At 42.9% G+C, this 23,556-nt stretch overlaps 1 protein-coding gene across 1 annotated transcript in view; it reads right to left on the minus strand.

Moving 5' to 3' along the window:
* Nucleotides 1–19,955, minus strand: part of LOC126426603 (uncharacterized) — a 272,243-nt gene extending 252,288 nt beyond the window's left edge. Inside the window, exons 1-5 of the mRNA XM_050088496.1 lie at nucleotides 19,702–19,955; nucleotides 18,497–18,663; nucleotides 15,367–15,574; nucleotides 5,197–5,482; nucleotides 1,225–1,284 (exon numbers count right to left, since the gene is read on the minus strand). Of these exons, the coding sequence (XP_049944453.1) occupies nucleotides 1,225–1,284; nucleotides 5,197–5,482; nucleotides 15,367–15,574; nucleotides 18,497–18,663; nucleotides 19,702–19,955 (975 nt within the window). The remainder of the gene's footprint in view (nucleotides 1–1,224; nucleotides 1,285–5,196; nucleotides 5,483–15,366; nucleotides 15,575–18,496; nucleotides 18,664–19,701) is intronic.
* Nucleotides 19,956–23,556: the final 3,601 nt, after the last annotated feature.

A 23,556-nucleotide genomic window follows, 5' to 3' on the forward strand; every position in this document is an offset into this window, starting at 1 on the left:
AAGAGCCAGTTTTTCTAGTCCTTTAATGAAAACTTAAAAAACTATGCAGATCTGCTGTTTCGAGGAACAGTCACATAAAAAATGTAAAAGATGAATACATTCCTTTTGTACAATTTGAAAAAAAAATGTGTGCTTCATCACATTCATTTACATATACAAATCTTCCCACTTGTGTTCCAAAATGTCAATGGATGCCACCATACACAATATAAACCTCTACAGATGTTCTACTCAAGAAACATCTGTGTGCTTGTCTGTTGATTATTTGGAAACAAAACCTATTTGAGACTGATCTGGAATGTGCAGAGCAAAACAAGTTATACACAAAATATTAATAACTTCTGTGATATGTGTAGACACGGGATTTTTGATAGCTTATTGTTTTCAAAACTTAGTGATTTTTATTCAGTATCTACACAGACAAAGTTTTAACCATACGCAAATGTTCAAAACTTTGATTGCTTTTTAAAATGTTTCGTCAAATGACGTTTTGTGTGGGAGGAAACTGAATACTTTTGGAACTCTCCCTTCAATGTGTTAAGCATTTTTGAATCCACTATTGTCTCCAAAATGTTGTTCAGCATGTTCTCTGTGCATCCTTAAAAGTCATTATTGTAATTAACAGAGCCAGCTTTGGAAGGATAATCTGTGTGTTCTACGAAATTTCGGGATTGATCAGTACATGTGAGAGATTGTCTTTCTGCATTTCTGTTTAATATTGATATCTTGTAATATTTGATACTGCAACATCAATAATCAGATAATTTACAAAACATTACTGTCTACTTACTAAAAAAAGGAAATAAAACATGTACATACAGGGCAGTGGGCCGTGTAATGGAACTGGCCAGTGCTCTTATATTTGACACACACCACAGAATATTAGGTTGGTTGGTTGGTTTAAAGGTGGGAGAAGGGACCAAAGTAAGAGGTCATCGGCCCCTTCATAGAATATTAAACTCACATTAAATTCATGAGATAATCCAATGAGATTAAAGATTATTTCTTTGTACTTATTATAAATCTAACAACATAATTCAGTCTTTTATTTTTTTTTTATAAATAGAAATGAAACATAGATCCAGCATGAGATTTGATTTTACAGATTTTCCAGAAAACACAATTACCTTTCATATTTTCAATTTAATTTGGAATCAGACGTACATTAGAAACAACATTACTGAGACAAGCAACGAATCAACTTGACATGTAGCAGCTGCTTACCTCTACTTTAACATTCTGCAGATCACAAATGGGATGTGAATCATCAGAGGGTCCATCAATCTGCAACAAGCCAATAATAAAAATACAACAAAATTAATTTTAATCATTGTGTTTCTGCAGGTAACATATATGTAGAAACTACATTCATACCATGAAGATTGCTAAAAAAAACCTGTACAGTGAATAATGCAGTTCGATGAACTGAGCTTTGTGTGTGCATGTGTGTGTGAAACAACAGCACAGACCTGCAAAGCTATAAAGGCAAAGATCACCCACGTACGGTGACAGAGAGGCTGTGGGGGCCACTGTATTTACGATGCCACTGATGGTGACAGCAAGCAGCGTTACGCTCGCAATCGATCCCCGAGGGACTCCAGTTTCCTGTACATAGTGGTTGCTACGAGTCAGACCTATCTGGACCCGAAAAAATTGGAGAGATAGGAATTCTCGATAAACGTGGGTAAACTGCCCCAGAGACGCTACTCGTGCAGTGTAGAGAGGACGTGACGTCGCCAGGTGGTACTGCGTCCCCTCTGTAGGTCAAAGAGCACCACAATCAGATGTAGGTGAGGCACAGAAGCATTGCTCACTGCAGATTCCAAACAAACCAGGTGATCTGTGGTGGACCGGAAACCCCGAAAGGCATTTTGAAATCGTGATATAGGCCCTCCGGCTTCGAGGCACCGAAAAAGACAGTAGTTGACGATTCGTTCGAATAGCTTCCACGGCCCATTCGTTAAGAGACGATAGCAGGTAATTATTTAAAATACATAGATCCTTCACCGGTTTCAGGACAGGAATAATAATACCTTCCCACCACTGAGAGGCAAATGCGATTAAAAAGCCAGAGGATACGTTTCACGCTGTCGGCACGAAGGTGTCCGAGCATTCGGTCGTGGACTCTGCCGGGTCCTGGGGCCGTATCTCGACACTCTGCCACAGCGCCGTGAAGCTCCCGTTCACTAAAAGGGACATCGTATGATAGAGCCGTACGCATAAAAAGATAGCAGGCAGCACTCGGTAAGGTGTTTCTGGGCTAGGAAATGAGGACGTTAACTTCAGTGACGTGTGTCGCAAACATCCGGCAAGTACCACGGCATCGGTGCAGATATTACCACTGACCGGGATGCCAGTAACTACAGTCGGTGGCCAACGGCCGCAAATCCGGTGGAGCTCAGTCCACACTCGGAACGATAGGGTGTGGGATTGCACAGTCGAGACATATTGCTTCCGACACACTGCTTCCTTTTCTTCATTAAAAATCGCACATTCGCCTAGAGTCTCTCCAACGCTATAAATTTATCCTCTAGAGGCACTCGTGCTGTCAAAGTGCCCTGCGGCGTTTCCCGGTAGCTGTGGCTATATCTCCAGACCGCCGTCGTACTGGCGGTCGTGGGGACGAGCCGGAGGAGTAGGGTATCACCGCTGCTGCAGTACGAGTGATAGTATCACTGGTATCCCGCACCAATTTGTCGATATCCGTCATACGACAGACTGCAAAAGAAGCTGCAGAGGAGAAAGTCTGCCAAGCAGCTTTTCGAAGTGACAAATGCGGAATATGTTCAGACATATGTGAGTGGAGAGGAAGAGAACGATAGGAAAGGGGCCACTGTCACAAAGATCACCACGGGTATTCCTCTGAATCCTGGAGTAATATACTCGAGCTGCAAACTGCGAGATCAATAGCTGAAAACGTTCAGAGGACCACACTGAAACGGGCTCTGCTACAGTGTTGAGTAGGCAGATGTCAAATTCTGAAAGCAGGTGTTCTAGCACTCAAGACCTAGTGTCACTGTCCCACAGAGGACTATAGGATTTAAAGTCCCCTATACAAGAAAGGGCGCAGTAAAGGAGAGGAAATACAGTATTTACCTGACTACAACATACGTCGAATGTGACAGACATTCATCTGTTGGCACTTTTGGGTCCTCGTGAGAAAGATGGTGAAGGCGGATTGAAGCTGGACCGCTCGAATTGCTGCAATATCATCTGAAATGTTCTGCTGCAGTTCTCAAAAATAATTACGGTTGTCAGGATACAGCTTAGACTTGAGGACTCGACACGGGTCAGGTGATCTGGATGCACATTTAGGGTCGCAATCAGACTGACCTCTGCTAACAACTGTGTCAGGTATGAAGTTTGAACAAATGCGCTCCAAGGCTCGGCTAGCTGTATGGGCATTTGCTCCATCCTGTACAAAGTTTTCGACGCATGCGTGGAATTGTTACAGTACGCTATATATTGTGGAATGGAGGACGTTTTCGCCAGTCTGCGACGGCCCATCTTAAGATGACCGGCAGGTGCCCAGTTGAAATATCGTGCGAAGTATTGAACGACGACCGGCTGCAAGCCAGAAATTTGTTTTAACAGTCAATTCGCTGGGAAATTTTTTAAATTCAAAACTGTACGAAGTATCTTTACATCTTTTCTCCTCCATTAATGTGGCCACAAATGCATACATTCACATCCGATCGTGTCCACTCATCCGTGCCATTTTTATTTGCCCCATCCCGTATTACTTAAGAAGTCTTCAAGCCACTCCTGTATCTGGAACTAATCTGTATTCTTGGACCTCAGTTAACAGTCTGCAGTGGGGATGGTGTCAAAAGCTTTATGCAAAATTAGACACATGGAATCTGCCTGTTGCCCTGCATCCTTTGTTTACTAGTAATCATGCGGGATAAAGTCAAGCTGAGTTTTGCATGAGTGATGCTTTCTAAATCCGTGCTAATTTATGGCCAGAACCTTTGCAGTAAGCGCTACTTTAGTATTTTTTTTTTTTTTTTTTTTTTATTATAGCACACAAAACAACTTGTTACAAAACTAAAGTTTCACAATTAAAAATGTATATTTCCTGTTGTAATTATGGAATATTCACTGCACACAATAAACCACACCATTACAAATAATGTAATGATGTTCCAACAGTAAGCAAAGGGAAAATATTAGTGTACATCAAAATGTATGGACACCTACCAGCATGTAAAGCTACATGTCCATTTAAAAGTGCACTAGCATGTGCCTCTTGAGATGAAGAACACTCTTAAATAATTTACTACATACGTGCTTGCAAGTGACTGAACCCAAGAATGCATTGACAAGTGGAGTTAAAACTTACGAACTCCAGCACACAATAATCACATTTGTGAGCCTTCATTACAAAATGCACTACAACAGAGGATTTGAGACAGAAACATGTGTAGAAAGCAATTGGCCACAAAAAGAAAAGTTTGTGTGATTTTATCCCAAATTGCACTACCAAATGAGATCTTCATTCATTAACTTTAGTAAACAATTTACCACAAACATCACTCTTACGTTACTTCAACTCAAAATGAACTACTGAATGGGCCTTGAGGTCATAAACTCTAGCAAATGATTGTTCAAAAACTTCACATTGTGTCGCTTTACGCCAGACTGTACAATAGCATGTGTACAGAGATAACAAGCAAAAGAAAAGGGGTTGCTACATGCACTACATTTGTATGGCTTCATACATGCTTGTGATGCAGAAAGTATATTTCTTTTGGCAGTGAACGCAGTCACTTATTTGACAATAATGTACCTGTGATATACGACCAATGTTAGTGGCTTGTTCGTGCGATCTGTTACCAGTGATTGCATTGAAAGAAATCGACATGAGGGTTCTTGAACTGAATAGATCATTGTACAAATCATAGACCTACATACCTTCCTTGTATTAGCAAATGTTTGTGTGGTTTGGGTCCAGTCATAGTTTTTCATCCTCCAATGCTTGTTAAGGCGAAAATCAGTAAGGTACACTTCACCTATACCTACATCAATACACCTGAAAGTATGTCTACACTACCACAAGTATCTTCAACCATGTCACAGTGGCTCTACACTGTCAACACAAATTGACACATGCATTACGAGGTCGTATTTCAACAAAAAGCCCTCTCGGCATAAACTGCAGGCGAATACAGAAAAGTTATGATCCGTCACACTTACATTATCTGTACTGCAGAAGGAATTATCCTCTCGTGTGATAATTCCTCGTGTTGGTGTGCTACAGCTGATAAAGTGTGTCGACATCTCTCGGGCCGTCACCAATTCGTTGTGGGTCACATTCTGAAAACTACTTCCTTCAAATGAAGCACTGTCACGTGTCGGATCACTACAACTGATGAAGTGTGTCGACATCTCTTGCGCCATCAGCAACTCGTCACGGGTCACATTCTGAAGATTACTTTCTTCAAATGAAGCACTGTCACTTCCGTCACAAATTTGAGCCGGTCTGAAATAACAAGATAATGTAATGAATATAGATGAAAAAAACAATTCACTCGAGGGTATATTAATAGTGACTTCTTGATTTCCTGCTGAAGACATAAAAGAATTATGATTTAGTTACTTCACCAAACTAATAACATGTAACTAAAACATATTTCTACAAATAAAAACTAATATTGCAAGAGCAGCAATGGAAGAAACTAGATGTGGATTTACTATAGAATAGTACAACGGATAATCAAATGAAATTGAGACAGAAGGGAAAAATGTAAGTAAACTATTTATTATTTCAGAAGTAATTGCCATAATTCTTAATACATTTGTCTCATTGTGAGACAAGACGGCCGATGCATTCGGGGTAAAATGTCGGTCATTCTCTCCATGAATTCTGACACAAAACAACAACAAGACTACGAGATGTGAATGACGAATTTGCAACAAAGAAAGCACACCAACAACAGCTAAGTTTGACTTAAGTGTAGTGAGTTCAATATACATGTATTTATTATTATTGTTGTTGTTATTGATGTAAGTTACTTGGTGGAACATTTACGTCAAAATGAATACGGGAAGTATTTTTCTCTGCCTAGGGACAGGAAACGGTTAAATTCACTTCCGACTGCACCCGAGCTTGCACCTCTTCGTACGAAGCAAACTGATGGCCAGGAATGTCTTTCTTCAGGGCTCCAAATGTACAGACATCACATAAGGAGAAGATGGGGACTGTGTGCAGGATGGGTAAGGGCTTCCAACCAAAACCTCTGCAGCACGCACAAAATCACCCTGGTAACATGTGGGTATCGTACTAGCACACTTCTTTTACCGAGGGATTTCCTGCCACGTCTGGCAGACGGATGTTCGAGCCCCCACATTTTGTCGTACACCGAGGCAAAAAAAGTCGTGGGATAGCGACGTGCACGTATACAGGTAGCGGTAGTATCGAATATGCGAGGTCTAAAAAGGCAGTGCTTCGGTACGGCTGTCATTTGTAATAGGGTGATTCACGCGAAAAGCTTTCCCGCACGATTGTGGCCACCACCGTGGCAATTAACGGACTTTGAACGAGGAACGGTTGCTGAAACTAGACACGTGGGATGTTCCATTTCGGAAATCATTAGGGAATCCAAAATTTCCAGATCTGGATGTCAAGAGTGAGCTGGGAATATCAAATTTCAGGTATTACCTCTCACCACGGAGGACACTGCAGCAGCCGACGGCCTTCACTTACAAACTGAGAGCAGCAGAATTTGCATAAAGTTGTAACTGCTAATAAATGCAGAAATCAATGTGAGATGTATAACCAATGTATCCACTAGCACAGGCAGCAAAATCTGGTGTTGATAGACTTTGGCAACAGACGATCGATGCACGTGCCCTTGCCAACAGCACGGCATCACCCGCAGTGCCCGTACCGGTCGTAACCTCGATGACTGGAAAACTGTGCCTCGTCAGAAGCGACCCGGTTTCAATCGGTAAGAGCTGATAGTAGGGTTCAAATACGGAGCACATTTCACGAAGTCTTAGGTCCGAGGCGTCAGTACATCACTACACGAGCCGGTGGTGGCTCCGTTTGGTGTGTGCTGTGTTTACACGGAATGGACCGAGCCCTCTGGTCCAATTGAACAGATCATTGACCAGAAATGGTCATATTTGGCTACTGGGAGACCGTCTGCAGCTATTCACGGAGATCGTGTTCCAAAACGTGTCTCTGAGCCACAACTGGTTTGATGAATACTATGGGCAATTCGAGCAAACAATTTGACCACCCACACCGACCAACACGAATCCCACTGAACATTTATGGGACATAATTGAGAGGTCAGTTTGTGTACAAAATCCTGCAAGAGCAGCACTTTTGCAATTGTCGACAGCTACAGAGCAGCACGACTCGATATTTCTGCAGGGGACTTCCGACTACTTCTCGTGTCTGTTCCGTGTCGAGTTGCTGCACTTTTCCAGGTAAAAAGAGGTCTGACACGATATTAGGAGGCGTCCCACGACTTTTGTTACCTAAATGTGTGCTGTTATTGAGGTAATCCCTATCCAAGGGAGACACAGTGTTAAAATTTTTGCCTCGATATACCTGTGTATCTCTGTGTGTGTGTGTGTGTGTGTGTGTGTGCGTGTGTGTGTGTGCGTGTGTGTGTGTGTGTGTGTGCGTGTGTGTGTGTGCGTGTGGCTTGGGGGGGTGGGGGGGGGGGGGCGGGACTTTAACTATGGAAATCATGGCACCAGTGAAATGTAACTACAGTTCCCCACTTCCCTCCCCCCCACATGGTCATAAAGAGTTTTTTTCTACAATTAATGGGTGTTTTGACTCAAGTTTCTTGCAAAAAGAGACTTCCAGTCTCCTAAAATAGCAATCCCCTTATTTAAAATATGTATTCTTCTGGGCCAATCCTACCTATATTTTTAGATATTCAAGAATTTAAAGCCAGGGACAGAAAAAAATCCATTTTATTTTCTGGTTAATTTTGGTGTTATTTATTGCAATTCAGGTTTTATTTTCTGCCAAGTCTTGTATTAGTTTTGGTTTGTTTATTTCTGAAGTAACCTATTTTCCTTATTTTTGTATTATTTCTTTATTTTCAGTGCCAAGTTCAAAATTAAAATATACCTATAAATTATGTTATATTTACTGATACATTTCTTCGTATTATTGGGAAACAAAGAAATTATTTACATTAATCCCACCCAACAAGATCAATTAAAGAAAAAGTATTTCTGTAACCACATATTACAAGAAGTGTTTCAAAATAAAGCATTGCCATAGTATCAAACTTCTTGGGAATGTCGTACTGCCACCGGCTCGATCTGCTGCACAGCCTCAGGTCTAGGTCAAAACGTGACGATTTGGTTACGTGTCGGCACTGCCTACGAACATAATTCCATTAGAAACTATCACTCGTACCGTGACTCTTCACGCTTTTGTAGTAGATGCGTCCAATATATGGCTGTAGGGGTTGCCACTGGATCAACTTTTGAGTATCCCACAGTATTTTATTAAACAACAGCTTGTCATCATCAGGTGGTGACTAGTCCTTACGGCTGACAAGCAGAAACTGCCAGTGTCCGATTGTGACTGGTCGTTTCACAGGCCACATTCGACAGTCGCACACGTACGATCGAGTTGCTCGTAGACGGGTGACACGAGTGTATCCACAGCACCCGACCAGAAACCAAGGTGTGGTCTTTGGCACACTGCCGCAGACGTCGCTATAGCTGGGTGGATCCTCCATTACGTTGGGGTGTAACTTATTTCACAAACTGTTTCTCCGTATATCTGACGGTGGCAAGTGTCGGGTTCCGTGTTGCACCCAACTGCAAATTTGAGACTGTATTTATTAGGTTAACTGTCGTGCAAATGCGTATTACCTTCTTTACGACACACACACACACACACACACACACACACACACACACACACACACACACACACCACACCACGCCACACCACACCACACACACACACACACAAAGACGAATGCAGAATCTTTGTCTTCTCGTACATCATTCTGTGCCCTGTACTGAAGCAATCCTCTGCAATTGAAGATTTATACGAGGACTTTGAACGACGAAGGCCCCTTTCTCCTGTCTCGGTGATCAAGTATACAGAAGATTAAAATTTTAAAGATAAAGCGCTACAGTCAACTGCTTGGAAACCACATCTTTTTGGTAGTATGTGGACGATATCTTTGTGGTGCCGTATTTTTTCAACATCTAAATTTCCTCAGTGCGAATATTCAATATACGATAAAGGAGTAGAGACGTGGCACATCGCACTGGACATTTCAGTAGAAAGGAAAGTCGACAGAATGCTGGGGCCTAGCTCGGTTAACAGTTCGCTTACATTTGGAGACGACAAGCAGTCACCACCCTGCACAATGTGACAGTGTACTGTGCACCACGATTCACATAGGGTACGTCTTGTACATATTGGAAGAAAGGAATACAGTCAGATGTCTTTATGTAGGAGATGACTATCATTTTAAGATTATATGTTAATTTCAGCTTTAAGAAAAATTAAAAATTCAATTTTAACATTCAATAACAAACAGTTACCAATATTATTAACCTCTTGCCTTCATATTCACAACTTTTTTTATACAGCATCGCGGAATATGTCAAAGCTTGGGACATTTCATAAAATCTGCCGATTTTACTGTATGTGGCTAAGACCCCCCATTTTCAAATTATCATTAATGCGCAATTTTCGTGCTCCTACTTACTGCTTGCAGTGACTGAAGTGACTAGCCTTCATGCTACTAACATGTGTGCAATTTAGTTCATACTGACATCAAGATTCCAAATAGGTTTTAAATACATGCTACTACAAAAATATGCTGTAACTAGTGACAAGTACATCTTGCCACACATTATCACACTTTTATGTGCAGACAAATTTCATTAAATTACAGGACTTTCATTTTTAAGCAAAAGAAAATGCCCCATTTCTCAATAGAAGTATAAAAAAGGGATGAAGCAATGATCCTCACCCACTACCTTAACACACTGAAAAGTAAAACAACAAATTTCCGTCATCAATTACGAAAGTTTCTCTCCGTCATTGCCTTCTTTTGGTGCGGACAAATTTTCTTCCGTGGGAGGGGCAGATGTGTTGTCATACATAACTGAGATGATTCCAATACTAACATACATCTTCATAAAAGCTAACCTGTCTTACAATTTACAGTCTGTGCTTTCCACAAGGTGTCGGTTAATTACTCCACCAGTACCACACCGTCTAAAATTCTACAGTCGATATTTACATCCGTGCTTGAAACATTACATCAACCACAGTACACTTCATTGAGTTCTCTGTCTTTGAGGATGGCAGGTCCAGATAAATTTACCAATATCAGTAACTTGATAATTATCTTCATACCTACTTGGGCATAGAAGGTGTACACTTTTACAACTTCCCCTGCTCTCTTTTAATTACAAAAACTCTTGCACAATACCAAAATTGCAATTTAGGTCCATACCACAATTTTCACAGAAATGTTATACTGAGGACCATCAAATGTCACTTCCTTTGGTTCAATGATGGGGTTTCCAACAGCTTCCCGCTGGCTGCTTTTCTAATAACTTGTCTGCTTTAAAGGGAAGTTATGAAAGTTTAAAACCATCTCCCATATCATAAACCAGCCGAAAATGCTCTTATTGGAGTACAAAAGATGTGAATATGCTCCATGTTTATTTAAAAGAATCTGAAAAGTGGAGTACCACCTGCCTCATTCTACCTTCCTCAGCATTATTAAAAATTTTCCCAAAAATTTTGGGATTCAAAGATATTTGTGCTTTATTTCACGTGCGAGTCACCTCAAACTCCAAAAACCTTCACTAACTGTAACTCACTCACATCCACCAGACAATCGCTGTAAGTCGCTCGTACCCATACACTTCTAGTCGCCCTTTCTCACTCACTCATTCGGCCCAACTCATTGATATTATCTCTCTGTGTCACTATCGTTGTCTCCCATGCCACACCCACACCCCCTTTCGTTCTGTCCTCCTACTATAGTCTCCTCTCCCTGTCACTATTTCCTTCTTTCTCTCTCTTGCTGCTACTACTATTCTATGTGATCAAAAGTATCTGGACACCTGGTTGAAAATGACTTACAAGTTTGTGGCACCTTCCATCGGTAATGCTGGAATTCAATATGGTGTTGACCCACTCTTAGCCTTCATGACAGCTTCCAGGCTTGCAGGCATACGTTCAATCACGTGCTGGAAGGTTTTTTGGGGAATGGCACCCCATTCTTCACAGAGTGCTGCACTGAGGAGAGGTATCGATGTCGGTCGGTGAGGCCTGACACGAAGTCGGCATTCCAAAACATCCCAAAGGATTCAAGTCAGGACTCCGCCACAGGCCGTGCATTATGAACACGTACTCAGTCACGTTGAAGGATGCAATCGCTCTTCAACAGTGGGAAGCAAAAAGGTGCTTAAAACATCAATGTAGGCGTGTGCCACGATAGTGCCACGCAAAACATGAACACACTGTAAAAACACCGCCTCCGAATTTTACTGTCGGCACTACGCACACTGGCAGATGACGATCACCAGGTATTCGCCAAACTCACACCCTGCCATCGGATTGCCACACTGTGTACTGAGATTCGTCACTCCACACAACGTTTTTCCACTGTTCAATTGTTCAATGTTTATGCTCCTTACACCAAGCGAGCCATAGTTTGGCATTTACTAGTGTGATGTGAGGCTTATGAGCAGCCGCTCGACTATGAAATCCAAGTTTTCTCACCTCCCGCCTAACTGCCATTGTACTTGCAGTGGATTCTGATGCAGTTTGGAATTCCTGTGTTATGATCTATTACACATTATCACCCTCTTTGACTGTCGGTGGTCTCTGTCAGTCAACACACGAGGTCGAGCTGTACACTTTTGTGCCGTACGTTTCAACTTCACTATCACATCGGAAACAGTGAACCTAGGGATGTTTAGGAGTGTGGATATCACATATAAACGTATGATACAAGTGACATCCAATCACCTGACCACGTTCGAAGTCCATAAGTTCCGCGGAGCACCCCATTCTGCTCTCTCACGATGTCTATTGACTACTGAGGTCACCAATATAGAGTACCCGGCTGTAGGTGGCAGCAAAATGGACCTAATATGAAAAATGAATGTTTTTTGGAGTGTCCGGATACTTCTGATCACATAGTCTATCTCATTCATTCCTTCCCACTGATTCTGTCTCTTGTCACTGTCTCTCTCTCTCTCTCTACGTGGCTGTCATTGCCATATATTCTGTCTCTCATTATCACTGGTTCTCACCGACTTCCACTTTCTCTTTTTCCTCCCCCCACAGCACTGTCTCCTTCACTGTTTTCCCAGCACTGTTCAGTCACTGTCTACTATGTTTCACTGCCACTGTGTCCCCTCACTTTCTCTCACACTGCCACTGTCTCCTTCGCTCTATCTACACCGCGACCACTGTTTACTATCTTCCAGTATCTGTTTCTTTTCTGTCTCTTTGCCACTGCCACTGTCTTCTCCGCTCTCAGCACAAAAATGTGTGGAAAATTCGCATGCCAAAATTTTTGGGAAATTTTTTAAGAGAGTTGAAGAAGGTAGAATGAGACAGCTGGTATCCTACTTTTCAGTCAGAGTCTTTTAGTAAAGAGGGGAATGTTCGCCTTTTTTGTGCTCCAATTGGAGCCTTTTTCTGCCGTGTCCCTCCTTTTCCCTACTGCAGTAAGGCATGTCTCTCATATGAAAAGAAATTTATCTGTCAGTAAAATTTCGGTAGTTTACTTACGTGAAACTGAAACAATGCAAAACTAATTTTACACGCAAAAAAAATCTGCAGGTGCTTCAGTACTACAACCTGAGGATTGTGCAGGTACTTGTAAAGTTGATCTGTACAGACGAATAAGACATATTAATTCATACAGGTGCCAGTCGAATGTGCCAAACATATATTAATTTGTACTACTCTGCATTAATGTAATCCAAGAGAGTGGAGGAAAAATTAAAAATAGTACACCTTGCGATTTTTTAACACCTCTCTTGTTTCAAGTATTGAAACACAGCTCTTCTGTTAACGTAGGCATGGTGTATGGATGCATTTTTGCTCTCTATGTGTCAAAAAAAGAATTACATAGCTCATGAGACAATGAGACAAAAGTGTTTTATTTCTCTGAGCTTCAGGTAGATGTATTCCCCTTTATGCATATCATGAACCACTGCAGCAAATCTTTGGGTGCATGGGAATAATCCTCACGAAAACAACCTATGTACCGTCATCGGCATTGTCGTAGTGTGAGAGAGAAGATTTAATTATCATTAATAGGAAGAGGACTTTTAACACTGACTATTTCTGTTTATGTTGTACAACTTTGAAAGCGGTACCTATCTTCATGTCCCGCACAGTGTTTGTGTAAGAAAAAAACTTTACCAATCGACAGGCAATGTCAGTTATGATACTGTTGTCACACTTTTCTCTCAAGCCAAATTAGCTGTATTTTTATACAGCGTCTCAGATGATAATGGAAACACTTCACAGCATATTTCTCCATGTCACATCACTTTATAAACAATGTTTTCACCTCACACCATTCTTTACAGGGATATTTTACACGTCCAAGTGGGATAACTCTGAACCTCTGCATTCTTGGAAACAGATAAAGATTTGAAGAAAATTTTCAAGGATGTTTGAGATTGGGGTCTTAGAAACAAAGTAAACATTACAGTCATAATCATCCTGGAATCTGCGGATGCATTTTATTACTGAAAAGACAAGTTTTTGGGCTGTTTCTCATTAACAAAGACTTTTCAAAATGGGTAGATGGTTCTTTTAGATAAATGCCTAGAGAATATATCATTAAAATTTGAGCAATTTGCTACCTGTTCTCTCTCTCTCTCTCTCTCTCTCTGTCATTTTCCTCGTACCAGACTTTATACGTAGAAATATGGTAAGTTTCAACCTCCGTATCTTGGAAATGAAGATACCAAAAAAAATTTCAAGGCTGTTTGAGATCAGAGCCTTAGGAATATATGGCAAAAGTTTCAGCCATTTTGGAATCATCAGCTTTGTTTTGGTCTGCTGGCGATGGCAAAAACACACTACAAAACCCTTTTTTAAAAGTTTTCTGAGAAATTGCCCATAAACTAATGGTGCTACCTAACTCACATCAAGCCCACTGTAGGTCACATCAAATGCAAAAAGAGCCAACCCGATTTGCACAATTTGTCTAAGCAGGAGGAAGTGTGTCTAAGCAGGAGGAAGTGTGAGCCAATACTGTAGGATAGTGACACTAAGTTGATCCTTCTGCCGGGTATGCAAATAGTCTCTCACCCGAGAGCTATCCAAAGCATTCACCCTACCTTTTTACCGTCAATCGAACCCGAGGTAAGAGCTCCGAAAAACCCCATTTTTATGTGTGGCATTTTGGAAAGTATCAGGTACGCATGCTGTCATACCGATACACCGAGGATAAATGTACACCGTCCGTCAACAAATTCCGAGGCCGATTGGCCGGTTTCATTCCTGGCACATAAGCCATACCGACACTGACTACAGAGGCAGCTCGAACGACCAGTTTTAAATGACTGTCACTTACTCGCCCAGTCAGCTGTGACAGGCACTGATAAATGTACACTGTCTGTCAACAAATTCCGAGGCCGGTTGGCCGGTTTCATTCCTGGCACATAAGCCATATCGACACAGTGACTACAGAGGCAGCTCGAACGAGCAGTTTTAAATGACTGTCACTTATTCGCCCAGTCAGCTGTGACAGGCAGAGATACATAGTGGACGTGCAGCTGTCGTCGTGTCACAAATGACAGTGGAGCAAAATCTCTAAATCAATTGTTCAAGACATTCTGCAAATTGATTTGAAGAAGAAAAAGGTGCGCGACCAGCTCGTACCACACACCATGACCCCCAAACATAAAAGAGGGCATGTGGACACCTGAGAGAATTCGATTTAAAAGCCAAATCTGGACAACTCTTTTCTGGAAATACCCACTGCGGGGGACTAAATTAGTATCATCAAAATGAGACAAAGCAAAGAAATTGATATTAAAGGTCAACACTTTGACGAGATAACCAAAATTCTATTCCATGTGATGCGACATGTGAGTTGATCGACACTGTAAGGAGGGCATTTCTGACAGTTTCTCACGGATGTGCAGATATTCTGTGGACTGTAATCAGTGAGTGAGGAGGAGGCACGGGATGGACAAAACTATGTAGAATACGTGAAGCATTAGAAGCACCGTCTTAACTTTTTTCCACTTTTTATTAACACAACCTCAAAACTTGTCGGACTGATAGTGTATGAAGAATTTTAATCAATATTGGATTTAAAAAATGTGAAGCGATATCTAAGGGACGGAGTCACATTAGAAGATACTTACCTAGAGTAGTGCTGGTAGGAGGGGAGCGGCGCAGCGGCATCTCCGACACCGCAACCTCCTGACTCCGGCACCTGTGGGTGTTCCGACAGGCCTGTGCCGTGTCGCTGTCGGCGCAGAGGGACCGACACTGCCGGGCTCCCGAGGAACGGCAGCTCCTCGTGACGGTGGTGGAAGTTGCCTTTCTCCAACACGGCCTCGTACTTCGGGTCTGCGAGGGACAAAACACAGCAATCGCTCAGTGGGCAGTTCGTCGAAGCACGCGACGGCTCATTCCCCGTCGCGGAATGCAAAATAATCTAGGTCAGTGGTATCTTTTAGAATTATTGGCAGAGTCACTGTGTCACGTTGTCACAATATTTAGACGAGTTTCCAACTTGTCGCCTTTAGACAAAGTGTTAGGTCCGTGTCCAGTTCATTCCTTTACGGACATCGGACCGTAGACCACTGTGCCGAGGACACGGCAGCTGGGTTAATCGGGTGCCCAGAAAAGATTTCACAGCAGTTGTGGTGTATCCACAGGCGTGGTGGAGGGAGTCAGGGCACAGGGGCAGTGCCACCTGCCCATTCTGCCCGCTGTATCTGCTGCTTTCTCACGAGTGTTCCTGACCTATTTTTGCTGACATCACACCCTGTGCAGACATCAGTAGGAAACTGCTGTCCCAGTGGACGAGATCACTGAACTCTTGTTCCCACTGCCTCTTTTCTGGAGAAATACTGGAACACCTAGGTGTGGCACAGCACCACTGTCTGTGCAAAAGCAAATGCGTGGCCTCCGTCGGTGCTGTCTACAGCCACAATGTATCTGGGCCACGCTGCAACGACGTCATTCTAGTAGTCGGCCGAGAAAGAGGCAGAGAAAGACGAGTGCACGACACTCTCATCGTCGGGGACAGTTTTCTCTTACGGAGCTCCACGCGGACTGTGGTGTCAGAAAAAATTGGCACAAACTGTTCGAAAGCAGTGGAGGCAGCAGGGAGAATTAAAACGCTGCACCGCTACTCCCGGCACCGGAGCCGCCGGGAGCACCAGTCGCAACATTATTTCCGGACGCGAACGACTGGCATGTCCTTTGGGCCTTGGCACAGGCGTCCGCGGTCTAGCAGTTATAAAAGAATGAAGTGGACCGTAACCCACGATTTTTCTGAAGGTGAGAGGTAGAAAACTCACGTAAAGGTTGTAACGACACAATACCGGGTGTGACGTATAAAAATTTATGGTGCCTACAGTGTCACCTCTTTCAGTGTAACACAAATTTTTATTTTTAAAGGGGATCACTTAAGACTATTTCCATGGGTTTGCCCCTCAAATTCCTCCCTCATATCACAAAATTGTCGTCTGATGTAATACAAACTGAAAAAATAAATTCCTTTTAAAGCACAGTTTCGTATGTAATTTATATTCAAAACCTTACACCTGTGTCACAGAACAAATCCTACATCGAGAATACTTTACACAAGTTTAAAGGAAGAAATGCTTCTGATAATTATTACAGTATTTAAAGAACATCGATATATGAACAGGCTGAAATGAACAAACAGTACATGAGATTATGTTAATCTATTCAACTGTAAAAAGCTAAGGAGCACATTATTAGCAAAATGAGAAATATACAAAAGTGAAATGCCAAAATTAGCATTTCTCAACTGGGAGTAAATTAAAACAATCAGAATGGCTGAAAGGGAGCACAATAACATGAGCCATAAACGAATAAGAGCTAAGCACTAAGCAAATAAGAGAATAGGCAAAAATGAGATGCCAACAAAATGAGAGCTGGCCAAACTCCGTCGGCACTTATATACGGTTGCGCTCGTGGCGGCACCCCGCGGCCCGTATGCAACACGTGCGCCTGCGATCGTAATGCACGCTTAGCGCTCGCGGCGGCATCTAGCGGCCCGTATGCAAGTTGTGCGATTGCTGTCGCAGTTATTCTAGCATCAGGTGCTACTGTGACCGTTGGGTGTTGTCAATGACTTAAAGTTACCATATCTCATGCTCCAAGATTGACGTGCCTTTCCACTTGGCATAACGGTGCCTCACAGCAACAACTACCACGCGACGACGTATGAAGATACGGTAGATCTTCACTGAAGAATATCAGACTGACCCTCCAAGTTCCATCGAAATCCTTTGATGAACACTTTTGGTTGCTCCCTTGTGAGATGTGTATAGATTTATCCCGGAATTGACCACCCTGTAAGTGTACTCAATTTCATGACCACACGTCGCTAACCGCGATTTCGTGTAACTAAATGTCCTTTTGTTACTCCGATTGTATACCGCAGTTATTTAAAACTCGCCCCTATATTTTTCACTACGCACAATTAGCACTTCTTTACTTGTTTATTTCTAAGAGTAAACGAAAAAAATGACGGCCTATCATCAGCTTCGTCGATATAAAGCAAAACACCTCAACATGCCTTATTTTCTCTCTTCTTATAGGATCAGCTACCTTACTCATTAATTTACTATATGTTATTTCCAATAACACTAAACAGGTATCGCCGTTATATTTTAATTGTTTTCAAAAGCACGTTATTATTATTATGACTGAACAAATTGCGCAGCGTGCGTTTTTAACGATAGCTTTACACTCGCCCGGCCTTTATTCGTGCAATATTATATATAAATATACAGACAGGACTGAAAGATCGATCTCTCTACCATAATCAATAGAGGCAAATATGCTATTCAAGTTCTGTTACATCTATGTTGACTCGTATTGTTACAAAGACATTCACGGTGTAATGTCTTCCATTTCTGTCAGTGTATACAATGAGGTCAGAGCAGAGTCAGGCATGGCGATTGGAGCAAAAATTTCCTGTAAGCATAGAGTTACAGGTATAAAACAACACAGGCTGAAGTAGGTGCACCAAATGTGGAGTCAACATGTGCCCAGAGACAGTGCTACAGAGGGCCAAGTGACTTCACACGGCTGGCAGCCAGAGCACATAAGGGCATACCAACATCGGTATGACAAAAGTAACAATGGCCAAAGAGTGCACAATCAAAAGCTCGCGGCGTTTTAACCACTCGATGTGACCGAGGGTACGAGACTCTTTCACCTATTTCATCAGTGACGAATGTAAGAAAAGAGAAGGAGTCCCACCCTGCTACTGGCCGTGGTACTCACCGAGCATCCAGTAGTTCCCCTTCTGCTTGTCGCCCTCCAGTGGCACATTGACAAAGCACTTGCTGCGTGACAGATTGTTGCTGAATGCCTTCTGCCAGAACTTCTTGCGCCTGTAGTAGGGGAAGCGGCTCATGATGTAGGCGTACATCTCGGACAGCTTCGCCCTCCTGTCAGACAGACAAAAGAACAAAGCTCAGCCCAGATAATTCAAAGAAGACCCCAATCTGGATCTAGAGATGGAGTATACTTTTGGCAAATTTACTCTGGGTGACAGACAATTCACAATACCACTCTTGACTTTACACAGTTAGTGAAATAAATAGCTGTTTTATGTGTTTTCCTGCTTTTAGGTTAGTGAGAAGCACTGCTGTCAATAATGTAAAGCCTTACTTTTTTTATTTATAAGGTTGGGGTACAGTGAAATTGATATCCTTCTATGGTGGAAACCAAATAACACTCGAAAGACAAAGCAAAGAGCGCACAAGAAACAAATTAGCACAGTCAAAGAGAACACTTCTTGCCGTAGGAAGTCTACTATTATCAGACATGGGCCTTGTGAAGAAGAAACTTGTGACAATGTACTTTTAGGGAACAACATTGATTGGAAGCGACTGTGGCCAGCGCAAAAACTGAAAAAGAGGAGAATCAAAGCACTGCAGATGTACTGCTATAAAAGTATGTTGAAAAGGGGATTCATTGATTAAATAAGGAATGCTTAGAGATGAGAGAAACATATGGAAGACATCAACAAGAAGAAAGGACAGGATGATAGGACATGTGTTAAGACATCAGGGAATAATTGGCACGGTACTAGAGGGAACTGTAAATGGTACAATCTGCAGGGGAAGACAGAGATTGGACTATTTCCACCAAATAACCGAGGACATTGGGTGAGAGTGCTCCTCCGAGATGAGGAAATTGGCACAGGAGAGAAAGTGATGAGCACTACATGAAGCCAATGGGGGCCGCATTAAACCAGTCCAAAGATCGATAGCTCACAAAAAAATAAAAGAGCTGCTTGTTGTTGATGCAAGCTAGTATAGTTATGCTGATACGATGATCGCTGACAAGTGAAACACGGAGAAACACATCGAGCAATATTAAGGTCGCTGACCTAAACAATGCCAAACTACGGCAGGATGTATTGAGGATAGTGTAGGGTATTTTTATAACAGCATTTATCACTCTGCAGCAGTGCTACCAACCTGTGCGGCGACTGTGCTATGGCCATAGCGCTGAGCTCAGTATACGAGAACTGTGGCCTCTTTCTGGCAGTACGGGCCGAGCTAGCACTGCCGGAGCACTGCCCCTCGCCTGCCCCAATGACACCACCGTCCAAGGCAGTTCCTCCGCCGGCGGTACCCGTGCCGTCACCGCGTCTGTCGGCAGAGGTCGGAGTCGAGTCGGTCTCGGCTGGGTCACCGCTGCCGACTTCAGACGCCACGAGGTCAGCTGACATCTGGGTGGTGGTGCTGTTTCAGTGTGACAAAGACGGCATTCGACGATTAGAGATTTGTGGAGCTCTCTATTGGTTAAAGAAAGACTGAAGGTACAAAGGATACTTGGACTGAAGCCAACATGAAAATGTTAATACAAGATGGCAAAGTGAATGGAAACTTTCAGAAGGAGCTGGAGAAGATAAAAGGTTTTCCCGAAGTTCACAGAGAGACTAAAAATGATAATTTATCACCCATCGAACAAAGTTATACATTACCAGTCCGTATGTTACGTGTCGGTACAAAATCAGAAGGCAGATGAAAGACAGTTGTGCCTGAGAGAGTGTGGCATTCTGGACAAATATCGTGGGACTGTCCCCTCCACAGAAATGCTACGGGTAACGGTTCCCAGACACTGCAGACAAAGGGACCCGAAGCAATGCTGCGGAACGAGTAGACCTTCCACGTTCCCAGTGTTTCAGTCACAGTATCTAGGAAGGCTAAGGAGGGTTTCAGAAGGAATTCAACCACACGTCGGCATGCAAACATCGAGGCAAGACAACACGCCTTACAGGTGGACAAGAGGCAAATGAGATCAGCCACCACTGAGTGAAACAGCTTTCAAGACTGCCCACCTGTTGGTTTGAGTCATTATAGAAATGGGGATTCAAGGAAGTTGCAGTGATGATGATGACAAATATTATTATTATTATTATTATTATTATTATTATTATTGTTGTTGTTGTTGTTGTTGTTATTTATTATCTCCGGTGCACCAATTTTACTCACACAGAATCTGAAGTTCTGATAGCAGCACAAGTACACTGCCTGACAAGAAAAGTTAAGGACCTAGGAGACACGGGGGGATGTCACTGTAACTTTTTACACAAACACACTTCTGATGGATATGTGAATCATTAGAGTTGCAATTCTCTATGGCAGACAGCACTGCCACCACACTGCACTAGTGGTGTTCACATTTAGTGTCGTTATCGGGCCCAGTAGGGTATTACGGGCTGCGAATCGTGTCAAATGTCGAGTTATCGTGGAGATACTGCAGACTCTTGTAACACACCGTTACAGGTGCCCGACATGGTACGAAAGGAGTCTCACTGTCCGTCTCCATTTGGTCAGCCGGTCAAATCCCGCAATATTCGGAATTGTGGAGCCTTGGGACACGACAATGGTCCATTGTCGGGCAATTCGAAACGGGAGGGTAGGCACGATCGTCGTCGAGGCTCCGCTTGACCGCGTCTGACCGCCACACGTGAAGATCGCCACTCTGCAGAAAGGACATCACAGCTATTCACGTTTGCGTCTGCCACCTGTACTCCCTGTAACACTGCCCGAGTCTAGCAGCAGCCAGACGAGGTGATTATCGTCCCTTGTGTAGGCTTAAGGTCAGACTACGACACAAAAGGCTGTGTTCGGAATGCTGCCACGACTGACAAGTACAGACTGCCAAAGAATGACGTCGAAATGCGCTCAGTGACGAATTGCTGCTCTGAACTACTCGACACGACAGACACCGATCGATACGGTGGCGATTTGGAGAGAGATCGGATCGCGGACAGTCGTTTCCGAACGGATCTCGATAGCACGACAGTATGTCGCAGACATTTTGCATTCTCACGCATTATCTTTCGCTCGACAATATGTCGTTTTGTTGTCCAACAGGACGACACTTGTCCACTGTTGGCACCTGTCTCTACGGTTTTCTACGTGAGTTGAGGTTCTCCCGTGACCAGCAAAAACCCAGATTTCTCTCAGAAATAACACGTGGGATCAAGTCGGACGTCAACTCCGTCCTAACCGTGTCGGGCGTCAACTGCACACTAGAGCCAGTATCCAGTTTGACAAGGACCGGTTATGACAGTTGTTGGCCAGCTTGTCTCAGGAGCTTTATTACATCACTCCCCATCGGATGGAAGACAAAACACTGGCATTCTTTAAGTATTTATTTGGCTCTATTCACAAACATGTTTGCAAAGCCAGCCCTTAATTTATTCCTATGTAATTACTAGTTTTGTCAAAAGTATTGTTTGCGTAACTATATCTGTTAATTTCATGATTTAAACAAATAATATGGCTTAACCCTTGTAGCATAAGAAACTGTTAAAAAGACAAAATTTTTCTGTGTACAAAGTTAATTGAATGAAGTATGTTTCAATTGTAATTTCTGTAACTTAAACACTGAACACTGTATAATATCAGGGCCTATCATTGTGATGATATATAAGGGCCCAATTTTTGGTCAGATCAACAACAATGCATCAACTTAACTGTGAAATGAGTGTAAACAAATAGCCCATTTGTTAGAATAATGACAGTGTCTGTTAAACACGTACCATGTTATTCTGCAAGAACTGTGAACTGTGTGGTTAGGCTTTTACTGCTCATAGATATTCAACAGTTAACTATTATAGGATGATAGGAGTATGCTGATGTATGCCTGCAAATTATTAATGAGGCTTACTGAAAATTAACCAATAGTGCACTGGCCTTACTGTGTATTGGGGAAGGGGGGGGGGGGGGGGGGCGTTGTGTTGTGTTGTGAACAGTGAAAGTAAAGAACTATGAAGCGCAACTGTGCAACTGTCGACTACCTCATTTAAAATAGTCAGTGTTTAACTTACCACCCCCCCCCCCCCCCCCAGCCCCTCCATTTTTCAGCTAGTATAACATCGCAGTACATCAACACTGAGGATCATCAACGAAGAAATAAAGCAGGCAAATGTCACACAGCGTAGTAACTACAGTGTCAGCATGAACTAACAACTGAAAACAACAGATGTGCATTCAACTGCTCAGTCGTCAGCAGGCAGTGTTAAGCAACGGATGTGCTTCTGTAGTGTGTTTTAGAGTTACAAATCACAATGGAGCAACATCTCAAAGTGATCAACGCATTCTCCAGAACATTCTGAAGAAGAGAAAAGTTTGCCAAAGTTTGTCCAGCACACCTTGACTCCCGAACACAAACAATGACATGTGCACACCTGCCAACACCTTGATAAAAATGCAAAATGCAAACAACTTTTTTTCTCTTGGAAAGATCATCATGGGTGATGAAACTGGTGTTATCAATACGAACCTAACACAAAATGACAAAGTACAGATATTCACACGAAAGGTCAATGACATCCAAGCCAAGTGGACACGCAAATTGAATAACATCTCAAAGAAGGATTTTTCTGACAGTTTCACATGGTCATATGAACATTCTGTGTTGTAACACCCTTAAGTCTTATCCACTTTTATTCATCCAGTCTTCAGACTTTTTGGACTCATACTCTATGAAGAGTTTCACAGAAACTTAGATCAATAAAAACAGAGAGTGACATCTGAGGTTGCTGAGGATATGGCAACATTAAACGGTAGTGAATTGTTGTCATACCTGGTACGGGGCGGGTAAGCAGGGAGCAGCAAACTGCCGCCTCCGCCGCCACTGCCTCCTGTCTCCGGCAGCTGGGGCTGTTCCGACAGGCCAGTGACGTGTTGCTGCCATTGAGGGTGAAGGCCGCGGTGTCGGTGTCGGCCACGGCGTGTGCGCGCTTCGCGAGCAGGGACTGCTGCTGTCGCGCCACTGCGGAATGGCCGCTTCCTGCGCCACAGGCTAAATTTGCC

This window comes from Schistocerca serialis, chromosome 11, assembly GCF_023864345.2.
Source record: "Schistocerca serialis cubense isolate TAMUIC-IGC-003099 chromosome 11, iqSchSeri2.2, whole genome shotgun sequence".
Lineage (NCBI taxonomy): Eukaryota > Metazoa > Arthropoda > Insecta > Orthoptera > Acrididae > Schistocerca > Schistocerca serialis.